General features: G+C 35.9%; 1 protein-coding gene across 6 annotated transcripts in view; it reads right to left on the bottom strand.

Moving 5' to 3' along the window:
• The window catches only part of MIGA1 (mitoguardin 1), a 77,605-nt gene that overhangs the window by 47,114 nt on the left and 14,166 nt on the right, over positions 1–16,325 (bottom strand). For all 6 annotated transcript variants that reach the window (XM_044749036.2, XM_044749033.2, XM_044749034.2 and 3 more), the window contains exons 3-7: positions 9,503–9,680; positions 7,924–8,060; positions 7,122–7,248; positions 4,061–4,194; positions 3,182–3,305 (exon numbers count right to left, since the gene is read on the bottom strand). In XM_044749036.2, the coding sequence (XP_044604971.2) occupies positions 3,182–3,305; positions 4,061–4,194; positions 7,122–7,248; positions 7,924–8,060; positions 9,503–9,680 (700 nt within the window). The remainder of the gene's footprint in view (positions 1–3,181; positions 3,306–4,060; positions 4,195–7,121; positions 7,249–7,923; positions 8,061–9,502; positions 9,681–16,325) is intronic.

Raw genomic sequence — 16,325 nt, 5'->3', positions numbered from 1 at the left:
ATCAGCTCAGTATTAGCAACATTACGAAAGTTAACATGGTCCTTAGACTCCGCTATCATAATGTCCAGAATTTCTATTTCAAGACAGTAGACAGAGCACAGGCATCTACTTCTTCCCACAGGCCCATTAAAAATGACAGAAAAAAATTTTAATGAAGAAAATTATAACATCACTGGAAAACATCAAAAGCAGTGAACCAGAAATTTTAGACTACCTTGAAATGAGCAAATATAGGCTGAGGCAGGGAGAATAAGAACAAAAAGAAGCCCATAGCCTAATATCCTAGAGGTTAAATGATGCTCTTCCCGAGAGTGTCCCAGACAAGCTCCAAATGCCAAGCCAATAAACTTTATTACTCTGTTCCTACACTTTATATGTATTATTTCATTTAATCTTTATAATTACTTTATAAAATAGCTACATACGCCCATTTTTTGGATGAGGAAGCTGAGGCTTAGACAAGTTATATAATCACACACCTAATAAATGGTGAAGCCAGGGTTTGAAGTCTGAATCTTGAGTCTGTACTTTAGTTATCATGCAGATACAGGCCAAAGCATAATCTATCAGGGTAAGACACTAACGCGCTATCCACGAAACTCAGGGGGCATGCTGGGCCCTCTCCTCTAGTCCCCTCGGGTAAACAGAACAGTTCATTTTTTTTGTTCTTGGATTAAACCTTGATAACTCCCTTCTACAAAGTGAGTGAAATCTGTCCAGGATGCCTAAAGGGCCTCAGAGCGGAGGAAAGACACACGAGCTAACTGCAGATTCCCACATGGCTACGGAGGAAGGACAAATTTTTAAAGAAAAGGAAGAGCCAGACTAAATAAATTATACCACCACTAGAAATAAGTTTCCTTACATGGGCAGCTGTGGGGATTCCAGGCTGCCTGCTCCAAGACGACAATTTCTACAGGGAACTTTGTCACAGAGAGTTCAGTCACCCCTCCATTCAAAGAAGATGTCTTTCTTATAAGTGGTGAGGCAATATAGCTCAGCAGCTAAGAATATGGACTCAAGCTGGCCTGCCTGGGTCCAAACCTGGGTTCTGTCACTCAATAGCTCTGTAACTCCGGGGAAGTTACTTAATACCTCTGTACCTCTCTTTCCCCATTTGAAAAATGAGGAGGATAACTATATTTATTTATATATATATCTCATAAAAGCTGTTGTGAGTATTAAGTGAGATAATTTTCACTCAAAATAGTGCCTGACCCAGCAAAGAAGAAACAAAGGGCCTTAGCAAAGGGCCTGGTACACGGTAACATGCGAACAGTGGTGGTGTTAGATATTAAGAACGGGGGAAAAGGAGACAAATTAGATGACTGCTAAGAAATCTTCCAACTTTGAAAACCTTTCAAATTCTCAGGAGAAAAAAAATTTATTTTATGGAATAAGACACAGCAAATTCCAAAACAATAAAGTATTCACTGAAGTCAGATCAACAGGAGCCCCTGAAGGCATTTGTTAGCCTTTCTTTATTTATGACTATTAATTATAAATTGCCTCTCAGTAATATAAATTAAATGTGTAAAATGAATTTTGATTTAGAGAATGAGGAGAGTTAACTGACTTCTAACCAAGTTTGATTAATATCAACTAATAGATATAACAAAGCTATTCCCCTACTAGAGTCTTGGCCCTAGATTCAGCTCTTTCAATCCAGAAGTTCAAAAATGGAACTTGGAATAACAGAACAATATCCAAACAATTCCCAAGAAGGAACAAACTATAACAGCTTCATGGCAACTGCAATCTCCAGGGCAATAACAGGCCACAGCACTGCTAGGCTGCAGGGAAAAACAGCCAGCCTACTAGCCCATGACAGCCAAGGTTAAGACACGGGTGGGGTCAGGAATTTATTCCAAACCTACACTAACCCAATACATGGATTGATTATGGGTCCCAGTCTAGAACAGGGAGGGCACAGCCTCCACTCTGTGAACAATACATTAAAAATCTTGGGCCCTTTTCCTTGTCTCTCCTTATATTTATCATTTTTTTCTAATTCTTCTCTGTGGCTTTCCTTTCCACTTAACCACTTTCCTATCTTTTCTAGTTGTTCCATTGCCATTTTTACATTTGAATTCTTTTAAAATTCCTTCTCTCTGTTCTTTCTCCTACTTACTATCATAATTGCCATTCTAACAAGTTACAAAAGAAACTATGTAGAAAGAAACAAATATAAAAAGAAGGCTTTGAAAAATTCTATTTGTTGACATGAATATTGTCTACTTTTTTCCTGGCCTGTAATCTCCATGTCAAAACATTATACCTAGTCTAAGAGCTGAGAAACTATTAAAAAATACTCAAGTCTAATGAATAATATTTGAATCCTACAAAGAGGATTCATATAGCCCTCACCATGACATATGGACAGTAATTCATAATTCTAATAGAAATGAAATCCTTTGTCTAAATTCAAAATACATAGATATGCAAACATCTCAAAATGCAAGCCACTTTCAGTACTTTATGTTCAGAAATAAATGTGGAAAAACTTAACACTTCTTAAACATTTTTTTCTTTATTGGAAAACAACAATGCTCCCCAAATAAAAAGACAAATTATTTTTAACAAAGAGACGTAATATAATTTTGTCTTATTTCATTCTTTGTAGCATTTACAGAAGTCGAGGAAGCAATTTCAATCAATTTTTCCTTGGAAGACTTCACTTAAGAAGTCTGTTCAAAGTTCTTTCCTCTTTAAAACAGGAAACAAAGGTATAGAATAATATATGTATTGACTACTTACATCAAAATCTAGCCTGCAATTAAATGGAGTCCAGGAAATAAAATGACTTCAGTATTTTAAATGCATGCCATGAGCTACATGCACATTTCTGATGTGGTGTGTCTTTGTCTCATTTTCATATTGCTGTTTTTTGTTTTTTTTACCTCCCTCCAACACTTTGGGATTTTTTTCACTTAGAAGATAATTTTAAAACAACGTCACAATCCTACTTATGTAAGTAATTGAATTTTTATCTTAAGGGCATTAAGTTCACTTGAAAAATAAAACTAAGAAAAAAACCCACTAAATATGATAGAACTTTTTTTCTCCTGGTTATTTTCTAAAAGATATGGAACCATATAAATACACTTGAGCAAATGATTCCAAAAGTACAAAAGAAGAAAATCACACATTTCATAAAAACCATATAAAATATCCATCTTACCAATATCATTACCAAGAGAATTAGGATCAGATGCCCCAAGGGTAGCTTCAAACTCCTCTTGCAGACGATATGCTCTTTGCAGCAGAGCTTCAAGCTTATGGATAAATTCAGTACTAATAATATCCTACAGGGAGAGAAAAAGTACACACAGAAATGTTAGATTCTAATGTTAAAAGTCTAAACATTTTCCACTTTTAAATGAAAGGCAGAGAAAGTGAGGGATACAAAAAACTACTGTTGGGTGGTGCAAGTACTGCGATAGAAGTCAGGAGGCCTGGGTTCCAGCTGTGCCTTCGGCAAAATCATCAGTTCTCAGGGATTCCGTTTCTTTATCAGTAAGGAGTTGGACTAGATCAGGGGTTCTCAAAGTAAGGTCCCTGGACCGCATCAATACCATCTGGGAACTTGTTAGAAACGCAAATTCTCAGGACCTACCCCAGCCCCCCTGAATTAGAAACTCTGGGGGTGGGGCCCCCAAAACTGTCTTAACGAGCCTTTCAGAGATTCTGATGCATGCTCAAGTTTGAGAATTATCAGGCTAGACGACCAAGAAGTACCAGTCCAATGCTAATTCTGTGTGATTTTTATGAATATAACGGTACTTAACTAAATCCAAAGCACGAAACAGACTTTTAAAAATTCCTTTAGAACTCACACATCTGCTTAATTCTATACATTCTTGGAAAATCAGGAAACTTGATGATGAGTTGCAAATTTGGGATTTAACAACTAACTGAACAGAAAAAGCCCAATAAGAAACACCCCCATATAATCTTGAGGGAGAAAGAAAAACGAATTCTATTAAATGCCACAGAAAGCAAGTACACTGATTAATTTTTCCAACATTATGAAGACCCCTCTCAAATAAACCACCCTTACATCTACACTTTCTTCAGCAATAGCATCTCCTGCACCCAGTTTAATGGAACCACAGGCTTCATCTTCAGCCTGTCTATTTCGAAAGGTGAGCGCTTGTTCCCATCGACGCAAGGCCTCTTCAAACAACTCCATACCTAAAAATTAAGAACAGCACAATTGTAAATAAGCAAAACCAACGCCAAATAAAATCATTTTGAGTCTGAGGAGTTTTTCATCCAGTTATCACCAAAAGCACAGTCTGACTGTAATTTTGGCACTAAAGTATAATTTTATGCTCACATCATTTCAGAGTAGAATCTTAATTTCCCAATATATTCCAGGCCCACAGTTCTAGTCAACCAAAAATCAGAGAGAAATGACCAATATATTTTCATTTTTTAAAAAATGTAACTCAAATGTATATAGTGCTTGCAATTTTTCTAGAACAATATCGTGAACTCATCGAAAGTCCAACAATCATGGCTAATTTTCAGTCACACAACTATCTTTCAAAATATCTCGCCAAATTAAAAAGAAAACTAATAAATAGAAGAAACTAGTTGATAAGAAGCTATGAGGTTTATAAGAGACTCTCAGAAGGAGAGAGTAAAGCTGAAAGGAAAGACAATAGCATACAAGTCTAGAATAAAGTCTTTTCTATCTTTTTTCCCACCAAAAGGTATCTAAAACCACTATGATACCAACTTGCTGATATGAACAGATAAATTGCTAAGACAGAGTTAAAAATCTACAAGACTACCGGAAGAATCCATAAAGGGCTACCATCTATTAGGAATTTCATATCCCTGCTGATAGAAAGCTTTTGTGGGAAAATAGGTGAGTATGTCTCTCTTCTTCTCCAGATAAAAAAAAAAAAGACTTAACCAAAATAATTATGTACTTCAAACAAAACCAAAGTATTTCAAAACTTCAATTTTTCTATACAAACATTCTTTTCCTTTTAGGAAAAGATCTTTAAAAGATGCTTAAGGATCTAGACAAGTTATTCTCAAGATGTTTTTAAGATATAGTAAAGAATCTCTCTCCTCTAAAATCATTGCTTCAATTACCTGGAGAACCTACAACTCTAGACAAATAAAACCTTCTTTAAATGCAATTTAGGACTTTCCTCCTTGTTTCATTTTCTTGTTCCATTTCTTGTTTCACAGAATTGCTGCCAGGATCTAACTTCTAAAAAATGTATGCACTTAAAAGACAATTACATCACTGTCTACTCTCTTTTCTCTAAGCTCTACAATTCTAATTCCTTCATCCTTTTCTCATGCCACCTATTTTCTGTCCATCTGATTATCTTGGCTAAACATAAGGAAGAATTATCTAACAGCAGAGTTGTCCAAAGATAAAAGTTGCCTCTCAGGAAGTACTGTCTCTCACCTCACTGCAGAACACGGCCCGAACTATCACATGTCTTCAGTTCTGTAACAGGAATTCAAACATATGTCACCAATCTTTTTTTTTATGTCACCAATCTTGTAAAGGGAACTGAAACACCTGGAGGGTGATCAGGTGATCCACAGGGTCCTACCAATCCTAACTCTACGACGCTGAGACTCCCAGCAGCCTCTCTAGTTCTTTCTGAATTCTATACTAGTTCTATCGCTCTCTTTCTCTTTAATTCTAACTCTCAATATTCCAACAGAAGCCGTGAGTGTAGATTTAGTAGCCTCAGTTAGAATAATCTAGAAGCATAATGACCTTAACTCTCCGGATACCTTTGGAAAAGGTGGCAAAATGACTCTCACGTCTTTGCCCACAGGCAGGAGTAGCTATGGTGACACCACTGGAGATGACACGGTCTTTAACATTCTAGAGTGTGGGAATGCATTCAGAGACACACAGTCCTTCTGCCAAGCCATCATCCCCTTCACTGCTCATTGGCCAGGACTATATCAAGGTTTTTTGGTTTTGTTTTTTAATTAGTATGCATTTCCAATAAAAGGAATACAGCCATAAATAGAGTAGAGAAGAACAGGAAAAAGCATTTGAAAAAGTATTTGAATCTGATTTGATGTTAAGTTCTTTGCTTGTCTTCCTGGGCTCCAGTGAGACTTTCTAGACAGGTCGTGGTCAAGCCAAGAGGAAGGCTGAGATGTAAAACACAGGCCTTCCTTCTATTTAAAATCTTTTCCAGATATAAGAACACAAGTGACAGCTAAATAAAACAGATTAGGTAGATTCTGATAAGATTCATTAGACAACAGTCAACAGATTAGGTTACGTGAATGTAACAGAATAATGGCCAAAGATATCAGACCCTAGTCTCCGGAACTTGCGTCACCTTAGATTTGCAGATGTGATTAAATTAAGGATCTTAACATGGGGAGATTATCCTAGATTATCTGACAGGCCCTAAATCCTTATACAGACACAAGCTTCCTTATAAGAGAGAGGCAGAGAGAGATTTGAGACACACAGAAAAGGTGATACGAAGAGGAAGGCAGAGACTGGAGTCATCCAGAAGCCACCAGAAGCTGGAAGAGGCCAGGAATGGATTCTCCTCTAAGCCTCCAGAGGGGGCATGGCGCTAAGGACACCTTGATTTCAGCCCGGTGATGATGATTTCAGACTTCTGGCCGCTAGAACGCTGAGAGAATAAATTTCTGTTGTTTAAAGCCACCAAGTTTGTGGTGATTTGGTATGGCACCTCAGGAAACTAATACAATAGGTTACGTTATGTAGACTAGATTCAAAAAATATAAGAACTTTTTTGTTGTTGTTTTTGAGGAAGATTAGCCCTGAGCTAACTGCTGCCAATCCTCCACTTTTGCTGAGGAAGACTGGCCCTGAGCTAACATCCGTGCCCACCCTCCTCTACTTTATATGTGGGACACCTACCACAGCATGGCTTGCCAAGCAGTGCCATGTCTGCACCCGGGAGCCGAACCGGCAAACCCAGGGCCACCAAAGCGGAATGTGCGCACTTAACCGCTGTGCCACTGGGGCGGCCCCATATAAGAACGTTTTTAAACTACAGTTACTTCCCTTAAAACAAATCATCATCCTTTATTTTTCACATTAAATATGAGCACAATATCTTAAAACTTTATTGTGTTATTCCTACCCATCAAGTATAAATTCTCAGGAGTGGTCACAGGAATATTAACAAGTTTAACATCATCTTCATCTGCTTTGTCCCAGGAATTAGAATTGCCACAAGCACAGCTATGACAAGAATTGACACTCTGGACCTAAAATAAGATTGACAGAAGTTACTTTTAAATCTCTTTTGTGATCTTTCATATTTACAAATTATTTATATAAATCCTATTCCTGGTAAAACAAACCATGTAATCTCTACCTGAACAAAAAAATCTGATTATATTCAAACAAACTTAGGAGTCAAAAGACCTTAAATATTCTGAGGCTTTGTTTGCTCAAAAATACAAAAGTAGAATAAGATTTTGAACATAAATCAGTTATTTCCACTAAAAAATAAAGCGGTTATTTTTATACTGTTGTTATTAAGTATTTACTTTTACATTTTATCCACACCTACTTTGATTTGAGATAACTAACTTATTTTCCTTTTAAAATTTATTACAGTACTGAGGCTCTGCTAAATGATAACTAAAATTGAAAAGGCTTTAGCATTTTCCCTTCTCTAACAAGATCCACCGAGCCAATTATTTCATTCATCTCTATGCAACACCTCCCAAGTCTCTAACTCCGGTTCTTCCTCTTTTGAGAAACCTAAGCCCACATTTTCATCTGCCTGAAGAAAACAGGCACAACCAGATGCCTGAAAGAATGGAAGGTTCTTTCCATACTAAGAGGATCTATAACTGTATGACATTTAAAACAATAGATAACAATGGATATATAAACAAACGTAAGAAAAATAACAAAATTTTTTCTTTACTTACAGAGGTCAAACTCTGTGCAGAACCTGAGTGTTTACTGAAAAGTCCTCCATTAGCATAGTTACAAGACTGAGGGCCTTTGTCTTTGGCAGAACTTAAAGATAATGTCAAATTCTGTCTACTACTGGAACAACTTGAACCTATCAAACATATTAACATTAAAAGTATCAATAACTGCAATGATGAATTTCCGGTAAAATTTCAGTTTCTGTCATATTCACTCAGGAAGCTGATTTTAAAACACATTTCACTCAATTGTGTAAATTATTAAAGGTAGATACATTATTAAAATCTACATCTCTATATAATGTTGTTAACACTGCTAAAATCTGCTTCTGAAACGAAGAATAAAATATTCATCTAATTAATCAGGGCAGTATTCGAATGGTCTATTGTAATTAGTATAAAAATACTTGCAACTATGATCCTTCAAATTCTAAATTTAACAAAACATAAGCACTTCTTTTCCTGAGTCACATCTAAACTTACCCATATCGCGTTATACTGCAATTAGTTTTCTATACGTCTGTCTCCCCTAACCATCTATCCACTCATCTTGGGTAGACATGCTGTCTTAGTTTATCTTCATGCAGCAGTTAAGACACTCCCCAATCCAAATCCTGGCACTTATTAGTTATACAAACTGGAGCAAGTCACTTAACTTTCCCATATCTCAATTTTCTTATATATAAAATGGGAACAACAACATAAGATTATAGTCCTAATTCATAGAATTGCTATAAAGGTTAAACGACACAGTGAATGCACAGCATGTAGTACTGCACCTGACAGCTAAGAAAATCTCAGTAAGTCAAAGCCATCATCACTACTGTAATGTTCACTGTACTTGGCACAAAATTGTCATTCATTAATTATTTGCTGGACAAATGAATCACAAAAGCTTATGATAGACTAAACATTAAAAAATAATTAAAAATTTAAAAACTAAGAAATCCAGCATACTCAAGAAATTATTTTTATTGATACAATTTGGCAAAATGTACCATATCCCTAACAAAAACTATAGATCCTTTAAAGGCCAAGAATTCTACTTCAGGAACTTTATATACCAAGAAAATAATCAGACAAGTATAAGCAAAGCAGGAAAAACATCCTAAAGGGAACAATAGGGAAGTGGTTAAATAAACTAGGGTACACGTGTACACTAAGTTTAACACTAAGTACATATTAAAAATGACAGCATCAAGGCATATTTACTGACCTGGAGAGACATTCTTACATATTGCTAAATATTTTAAAAGCAGGTTACAAAAGGTATAATCAGAATTTTAATATATATAAATTTATTTGTATATAATATAAAATTTTATCCCTCAATGTGATCTTTAAATGCAAATATAAATAGTGTTAGTAGTTATTTCTGGGTGGCAGAATTTCAAGCGATTTTTTTCTCTTTGCTGATGTGTATTTTCTAATCTCTCTAAAATTAATTGGTATTACGAGTGAGTTAAATATTAAGGAAGGAAATTTTGGAAACTAAAACACATGAAATCACTGCAGTTCAGTTATGATTTGCATACGAAATCTCCTTTGCAGACGTAATTCAGCCATTTCTACATACCTTTGTCTGATGCTGCTCTTTTAGTGTATTCAAGTATGAGGTGCTCTGGTTCCCATGGTAATGTTTTTCCTTTCTTCTTTCCACGTCTTCTTTTAAAGTGATGGGCCAGAAAAATTACAGATACAGCACTCACCGCAGTTACCACAAACAACTTTTTAACTACCGGCGAAAATTTGATCTGGAAAAGATGCAGTTAAATTGAAAAAAAGGTCTTTTCTTCGTTCACTTCAAGACATAGAACTAAAATTATTCTTAAGCTGACCTAGTCATAAACACTACCAAGATAATATTATTTCACTCTTTCAATTATGGCTAGTCCTATTTGAATTTTAAAAACAAAAAAAGTAGTAATTTACTACCCACTGCTCTGAAGTTCTCAGGTAAACAATATTATCCAAAAAGCCAATGGGAGCACAAAATAATTCAACCCCATTAATATTTGTTGAACAACTAATTAATTCATGCAACTAAATCTTCTGTCTAAAGGGTAGCAAGATTTTTAATGACAGGAATGACTAAATCAGACTTTTAAAATGAACGAATTTTTTTAACTGTGGAAATTTGGGCAAACGTAAACTAACTCAATTTCTAAGTAACTTCTGAATAAGCCCTTTTATTTGTGAAATAACTAACAAATATTTATTCAGCATCTTAAAATGTACCAGGACTATGCTATGAACATTAAAATTAAAATCTTATTGTAATTTGGATCTCACTCATATGTAGAAGATAAAAACAATGATAAACAAACACACAGAAACAGAGATTAGATTGGTGGTCACCAGAGGGGAAGCGGGAAGGAGGGCAAAAGGGGTGATTAGGCACATGTGTGTGGTGACGGACTGCAATTAGTCTTTGGGTGGTGAACATGATGTAAGCTACACAGAAATCAAAATATAACAATGTACACCTGAAATTTATATAATGTTATAAACCAAAGTCACCACAATAAAAAAACAAAAAATAAAATACATAAAAAATCTTCTGTAATTCTATTCCATAAGCATATATGGAATGCCCTCCACTGATCAGGGAGCACCGGGTATAGAGAAGATGCAGCTCTTGCTTCCTTCAAGTAGCATGCTAATAGCAGAGACAGATTCACAAATAATGACAGTAGAGTGTAATAAATTCAGTAACATAAGCATGTACTAAGTACTACCATCAGAGCAAGAGGTAATCAGTTTGTCTTGGGGGACAGACACTATTCATCACCTAAAATGCAGAAGAGCTCTAAAACAAAGCTACAGGCTTGGGGATGTAGAGAGCTGGAAAGAGTATCATTTCGAATCTCACAACAACAAAAAGCTGACAAATGGCAGGCTCTCAATTTGTCCTGAACCCATCAGAATGCTAAGGTAGAAGGGTCATCAACTGGCTCCGAAACTAAGCAAGTTGAGGTATTTGCAGGGAGAGACGAGACATGAATACTGGCACACAGGGACAAGACACAGCAGCGCACTGGTAAGAAGAACTCAGCTGGTGTGGCTGGTAAACTGGTAAAGACTGTGTATGGTGAGAGAGGGTGAAGCACCCCCTGGGGGGGCAGGTGTGCTGCTAATATAGGGGTAGTCCACACTTTTTGCAGGTTTTGTCTTCACAAATTCCACCAGGCATTCACAGAAAAGACGGCGAGAGTCCTAAGAAAGTCTCTCTAACGGTGCTGAACAGGGGCAGGGATACAGCAGTGCCTGGAGGAGCATGAACTGCATCAGTACGTTCCTCTTGGATTCCCACAAAGGAACAAACGCCTTAGACTGTGGGATGCAGCTTTAAATTCAGAGAGAGATCTATATATTAAATGATTAGAGTAAGAAAAGAAGAAAGGTATCAAATCCATAATCTTAGCTTTTATCTTAAGAAACTAGAGAAAAAAGGGCAAAACCAATCCAAAGCAAGCAGAATAAAGACTAAAGAGAACTCAATCAAATGGAAAACTGGATCCATAAAATCAAGAGCTGGTTTAAAAAAAAAAAAATCAATAAAACTGACAAACCTCTAGCCAATCTAATTAAAAAAGAGAGAGAGAAAAGATACATATTACCAAAATAAGAAATGAAAGAGGGGTCAGCACTACAGACCTCACAGACAGGAAAAGGATAAAAAAGAATTAACTACGAACAACTCTATGCCCATAAATTCAAGAACTTAGATGAAATGGACCAATTCCTTGAAAGACAGAAACTATCAAAATTCACTCAGGAAGAAATAGCTGGCATGAATAGTTACATATCTAACAAAGGAACTGAATATGTAGTTAAAACCTAACAGAGAATAACAAAGGAACTGAGTATGTAGTTAAAACCTAACAGAGAAAACTACAGGTCAAATTCTACCAAATATTTAAGGAAGAAACATCAATTCCATACAAAGAGGGAACACTTCCCAATCATTTTATAAAGCTAGCATTACTATTAATACCAAGACCAAAGACATTACAAAAAAATCACTACAGACTAATATCTTTCATTGATAGATACAGAAATCCTCACAAAATGTTAGCAAATAGAATTCTCAGCAATATATAAAAAGAATAACATATATGACCAAGTGGTGGGTATCCTAGGAATGCAACTCCAGGTTCAACATGCAAATATCAATGTAATTTACCCTAACAACAAACTAAACAAGAAAAGCCATAATATAATCTCAATAGACTCAAAAAGAACATTTGTAAATATTCAACATCCACTTATGATAAAAAAAAAAAAACTCTCAGCAAATTAGGAATAGAACTGTAGTGGGTTAAACAGCGTCCTCCCCAAAATTCACGCCTACCTCGAACATCAGAATGTGACCTTATTTGGAAATAAGGTCTTTGCCAATGTAATTAAAGTAAGAATCAAGATGAGATCATACTGCATTAGGGTGGGCCCTAAATCCAATGAGAGAGTTCTTATAAGGGACAGAAAAGGACACACAGAGACCCAAAGGAGAAGGCCACATAAAGAGGGAGACAGAGATTAAAGTTATGTTGCCACAGCCAAGAAGGTGGGAGCCACCAGAAGCCGGAAGAGGCAAGGAAAGACTGTCCTCAAGAAGCTTCAGAGGAATGTGGCTCTGCTGCACCTTAATTTCAGCCTCCATAACTGTAAAAGAGTAAATTTCTGCTGTTTTAAGCCACCAAGTTTGTGGCAATTTGTTATGGCAACTCTAGGAAACTAAGACAAATGGTAAATTCCTCTGGCATTGATAAAAAACATAGAGGTAATATCCTACCTAATGAAGAATAAAAAATATACCTTTCCCTATACAATCAGGAATAAGGCAAAACTATCTTTTCACCAACATCATATTGGAAGCACTAGCCAGGGCAAAAGGGCAAGAAAAAAGAATAAAAGGAATACATATTAGAAAGGAAAAAGTAAAACTGCCTCTATTTGCAACTGACATGATTGTCTACAGAGGAAATCCCAAAGAATCTACCAAAAAAACCTCCTAGATCTAGTAGGTTAATAGGTTATAAAGTCAATGACAGCAATAAGCAACTGGAATTCAAAATTTAAAAAGCAACACTATAACAGCATAAAGAAAAAGAAAATAATTACCTACAGATAAACCTAACAAAATCTGTGCTAGTTAACAACAAAACAGTGATGAAAGAAATCAACAAAGATAAAAGAAATTATACATCATGTTTGTGGATTGCAAAATGTCATCTGTCTCCAATTTGATCTATGGAAATGACATAATCCTAATCAAAATCTCAGAAAATTTTTTGTAGATATTGACAGCTTATTCTAAAAAAATTTAAGGAATGGCAAAGGAACTTAGAGTAGCCAAAATAACTTTGAAAAAGAACAAAGCTGGAGAACTCACACTAGCCAATTTCAAGACGTAACTATAAAGCTACAATAATTAAGACAGTGTAGGCTTGATGACAGAATAGACATATAGATTAATGCAACAGAAGAGACAGTTCAGAAATAAACCTGCACAAATATAGTCAACCTATTTTTGTCAAAGGTAAAAAGGAAATTCAAGGAAAAATTTCTAGAACATAACATAGGAGAAAATCTACATAACCTTACAATCACCAAAAAACAGGAACAATTTGGCTGTCCTTTAACAGATGAATGGATAAACAAACTGTGGTACATCCATACAACGGAATACTACTCAGCAATCAAAAGGGACAAACTATTCAGACGCACAGTGATGTGAGTGAATCTCAAATGTATTATGCTAAGTGAAAGAAGCCAATTCCAAAAGATTATATACTGTATAATTCCATTTATATGACTTTCTGGTAAAGGAAAAATTACAGGGACAGAAAACAGATCAATTGTAGCCAGCTGCTGGGAGACAAGGAGATGACTACAAAGGGGCAGCACAAGAGAATTTTGGGGGTGATGGAACTATTCTGTTTGGTACTGCAGTGGTGATGGATTCATGACACTGTGTGCTTGTCAAAACCCACAGAACTGTGCACGACAAAGTACAGATTATACCTAAATTTTTAAAAATCAGTGAGTATGTGGGGGAAATCTAAAATGGACTGCAGACTGTGAAAAATAAATCAGAATGCTACAAATGAAGGATATAAGCACCTTGAAGAGGATGGTAAAGACAAGGGCTGACCTACATAACAGTGCTTGGACTAGACACTGCAGGGCTGACAACAAGAGTGATACACAAACACTGTAATCTGGCTGGTAAACGTGTTTCTCAAAGGGGTCTTAGGGTAGCAATTCTGAAACTACTTTATGTGTATACTAGATACTATAGTAAGTAAGTACACTGTAGCTAGCATATTATAGATAATGAGAGCCAGGTGTCTTGCTGCTGGAGAAAGAAGTTACACATGAGCACAGTAGGAATGATAGAACGAAACCTGACTGAAGTCAGAAGCATTGATATGAACTCTTTTGTTTTTTCTTTTTAATATATATACAGATAGACAAATTTAGAAATGTAGTTGTGTGTGAACACTTGGATTAGTATGCATTCACATATTTCCTAGCTCTGTCTCCTAAGAGGGCCTAGAAACAGCGACACTTCAGTAGCAACACACACACCTCGCACCCAGTTTCTAAATGCCAGAGACTAAAGAAAACTAAATATGGAGACTAAAGAGAGCCAAGGCTCCCTGGAGAAATGGGTGATGCCAGCACTGGGGGAAAAGACGGAATGAAAGGCATGTGAAAAGGACACAGAAGCCAACTTGAAAGAGCTTCCAATAGCCAAAAATGGAATAATTTGAGTAACAAAATAAATAACAATAGTATTGGATTATAACCCAAAGAATAAAATAAATGTCAAAAATGATATAAAACAAATAGTGAAAGTAATAAATAAAAGGGGAAGAAGAGAAACTCTTCCTTACAGAACAATTCTAAATAATAAGTGTAGAAGGAATGAGGGAAATAGAAAATCACCAATAAACACTACAGTAACAACTGCTGAAGGCAAGATTTGCTAAGTGCTAAAATTAGTGGACAAAAGTTTAAGGAGAAATAAGGTATTTACATAGTCTCAAAGTATCTACCTCCGAATTTATTTACAAAGAGTAAAAACTTTAACCAAATAATAAAGGTTAACATCACTAGTAACAAGACACATAGATATCATCATGTATCCCCTGATATGATGCAGTGTGGTGTCTTGTCAAAAATGTATAACCTCAATCTAATCCGGAGAAAAGATCAAATTCAACTGAGAGACATTCTAGAAAATACCTAACCTGTACTCTTCAGAAAAGTGTCAAGTCATGAAAGCCAAGAAAAGACTGAAGGAACTGTCACAGACCAAAGAAGACTAAGAAGACCTGACAAATGCAATGTGGATCCTAGACTGGATCCTAAGAGACATGAGGGGAAAAAACCAATGAAATCTAAATAATTAAAGTCAATAGCGTAGTTAAGAATATTATGCCAATGTTAATTTCTTAGTTTTAGAGATTGTGCTAGATTTATGATGGATGCATATATTAAGGAAAACTGGGTGAAGGGCATATGGAAATTCTATGTAGAATTTTTACAACTCTTGATAAAATCTTTTCAAAATAAAAAATTTAGATAAAGCTCTGATTCACTCTGTTAAGCGGCTACAGACTGGGAGAAAATATTTGCAAACCACCTATCTGACAAAGAACTCATATCCAGAATACGTAAAGAACTCCCCAAATTCAACAGTAAAAACACCAAATCCAGTTATAAAAAAGGCAGAGGATGGGGCCGGCCCTGTGGCTGAGTGGTTAAGTTCACACGCTCTGCTTCAGTGGCCCAGGGTTTCGCCTGTTCGAATCCTGGGCGCGGACATAGCACTGCTCATCAAGCCATGCTGAGGCAGCATCCCACATGCCACAACTAGAAGGATCCACAACTAAAAATATACAATTATGTACCGGGGAGCTTTGGGGAGAAAAAGGAAAAATAAAATCTTTAACAAAAAAAAAGCAGAGGACATGAAGAGACATTTCATTTCATAGAAAATGATATACAGATGACAAACACAAACACACACATGCAAAAAGATGTTCAACATCATCGGCCAATAAAGAAATGTAAATTAAGTCTGCAGCAACACACCACTACACCATGAGAAGAGCTAAAAGAAAATTTTAAGTGACACTATCAAATGCTGGTGAGGATATGGAGACGATTTCTCATATATTGCTGGTAGGAATTTAAAATGGGATAGCCACTCTGAAAAATTATTTGGCAATTTCTTTAAAAATTAAACATCTACTTACCTTATGACCCAACAATCACATTCCTGAGCATTCATCCCAGAAAAATGAAAACTCATGTCTACACAAAAAACTGTATACAAATGTTCACAGCAGCTTTATTTATAATAACCCAAAATCAGAAACGACCAA

The sequence above is a fragment of the Equus asinus genome, chromosome 16 (genome assembly GCF_041296235.1).
Source record: "Equus asinus isolate D_3611 breed Donkey chromosome 16, EquAss-T2T_v2, whole genome shotgun sequence".
Lineage (NCBI taxonomy): Eukaryota > Metazoa > Chordata > Mammalia > Perissodactyla > Equidae > Equus > Equus asinus.
The sequence above is the reverse complement of the archived record's forward strand: the minus strand, read 5'-3'. Positions and strand labels throughout refer to the sequence as shown.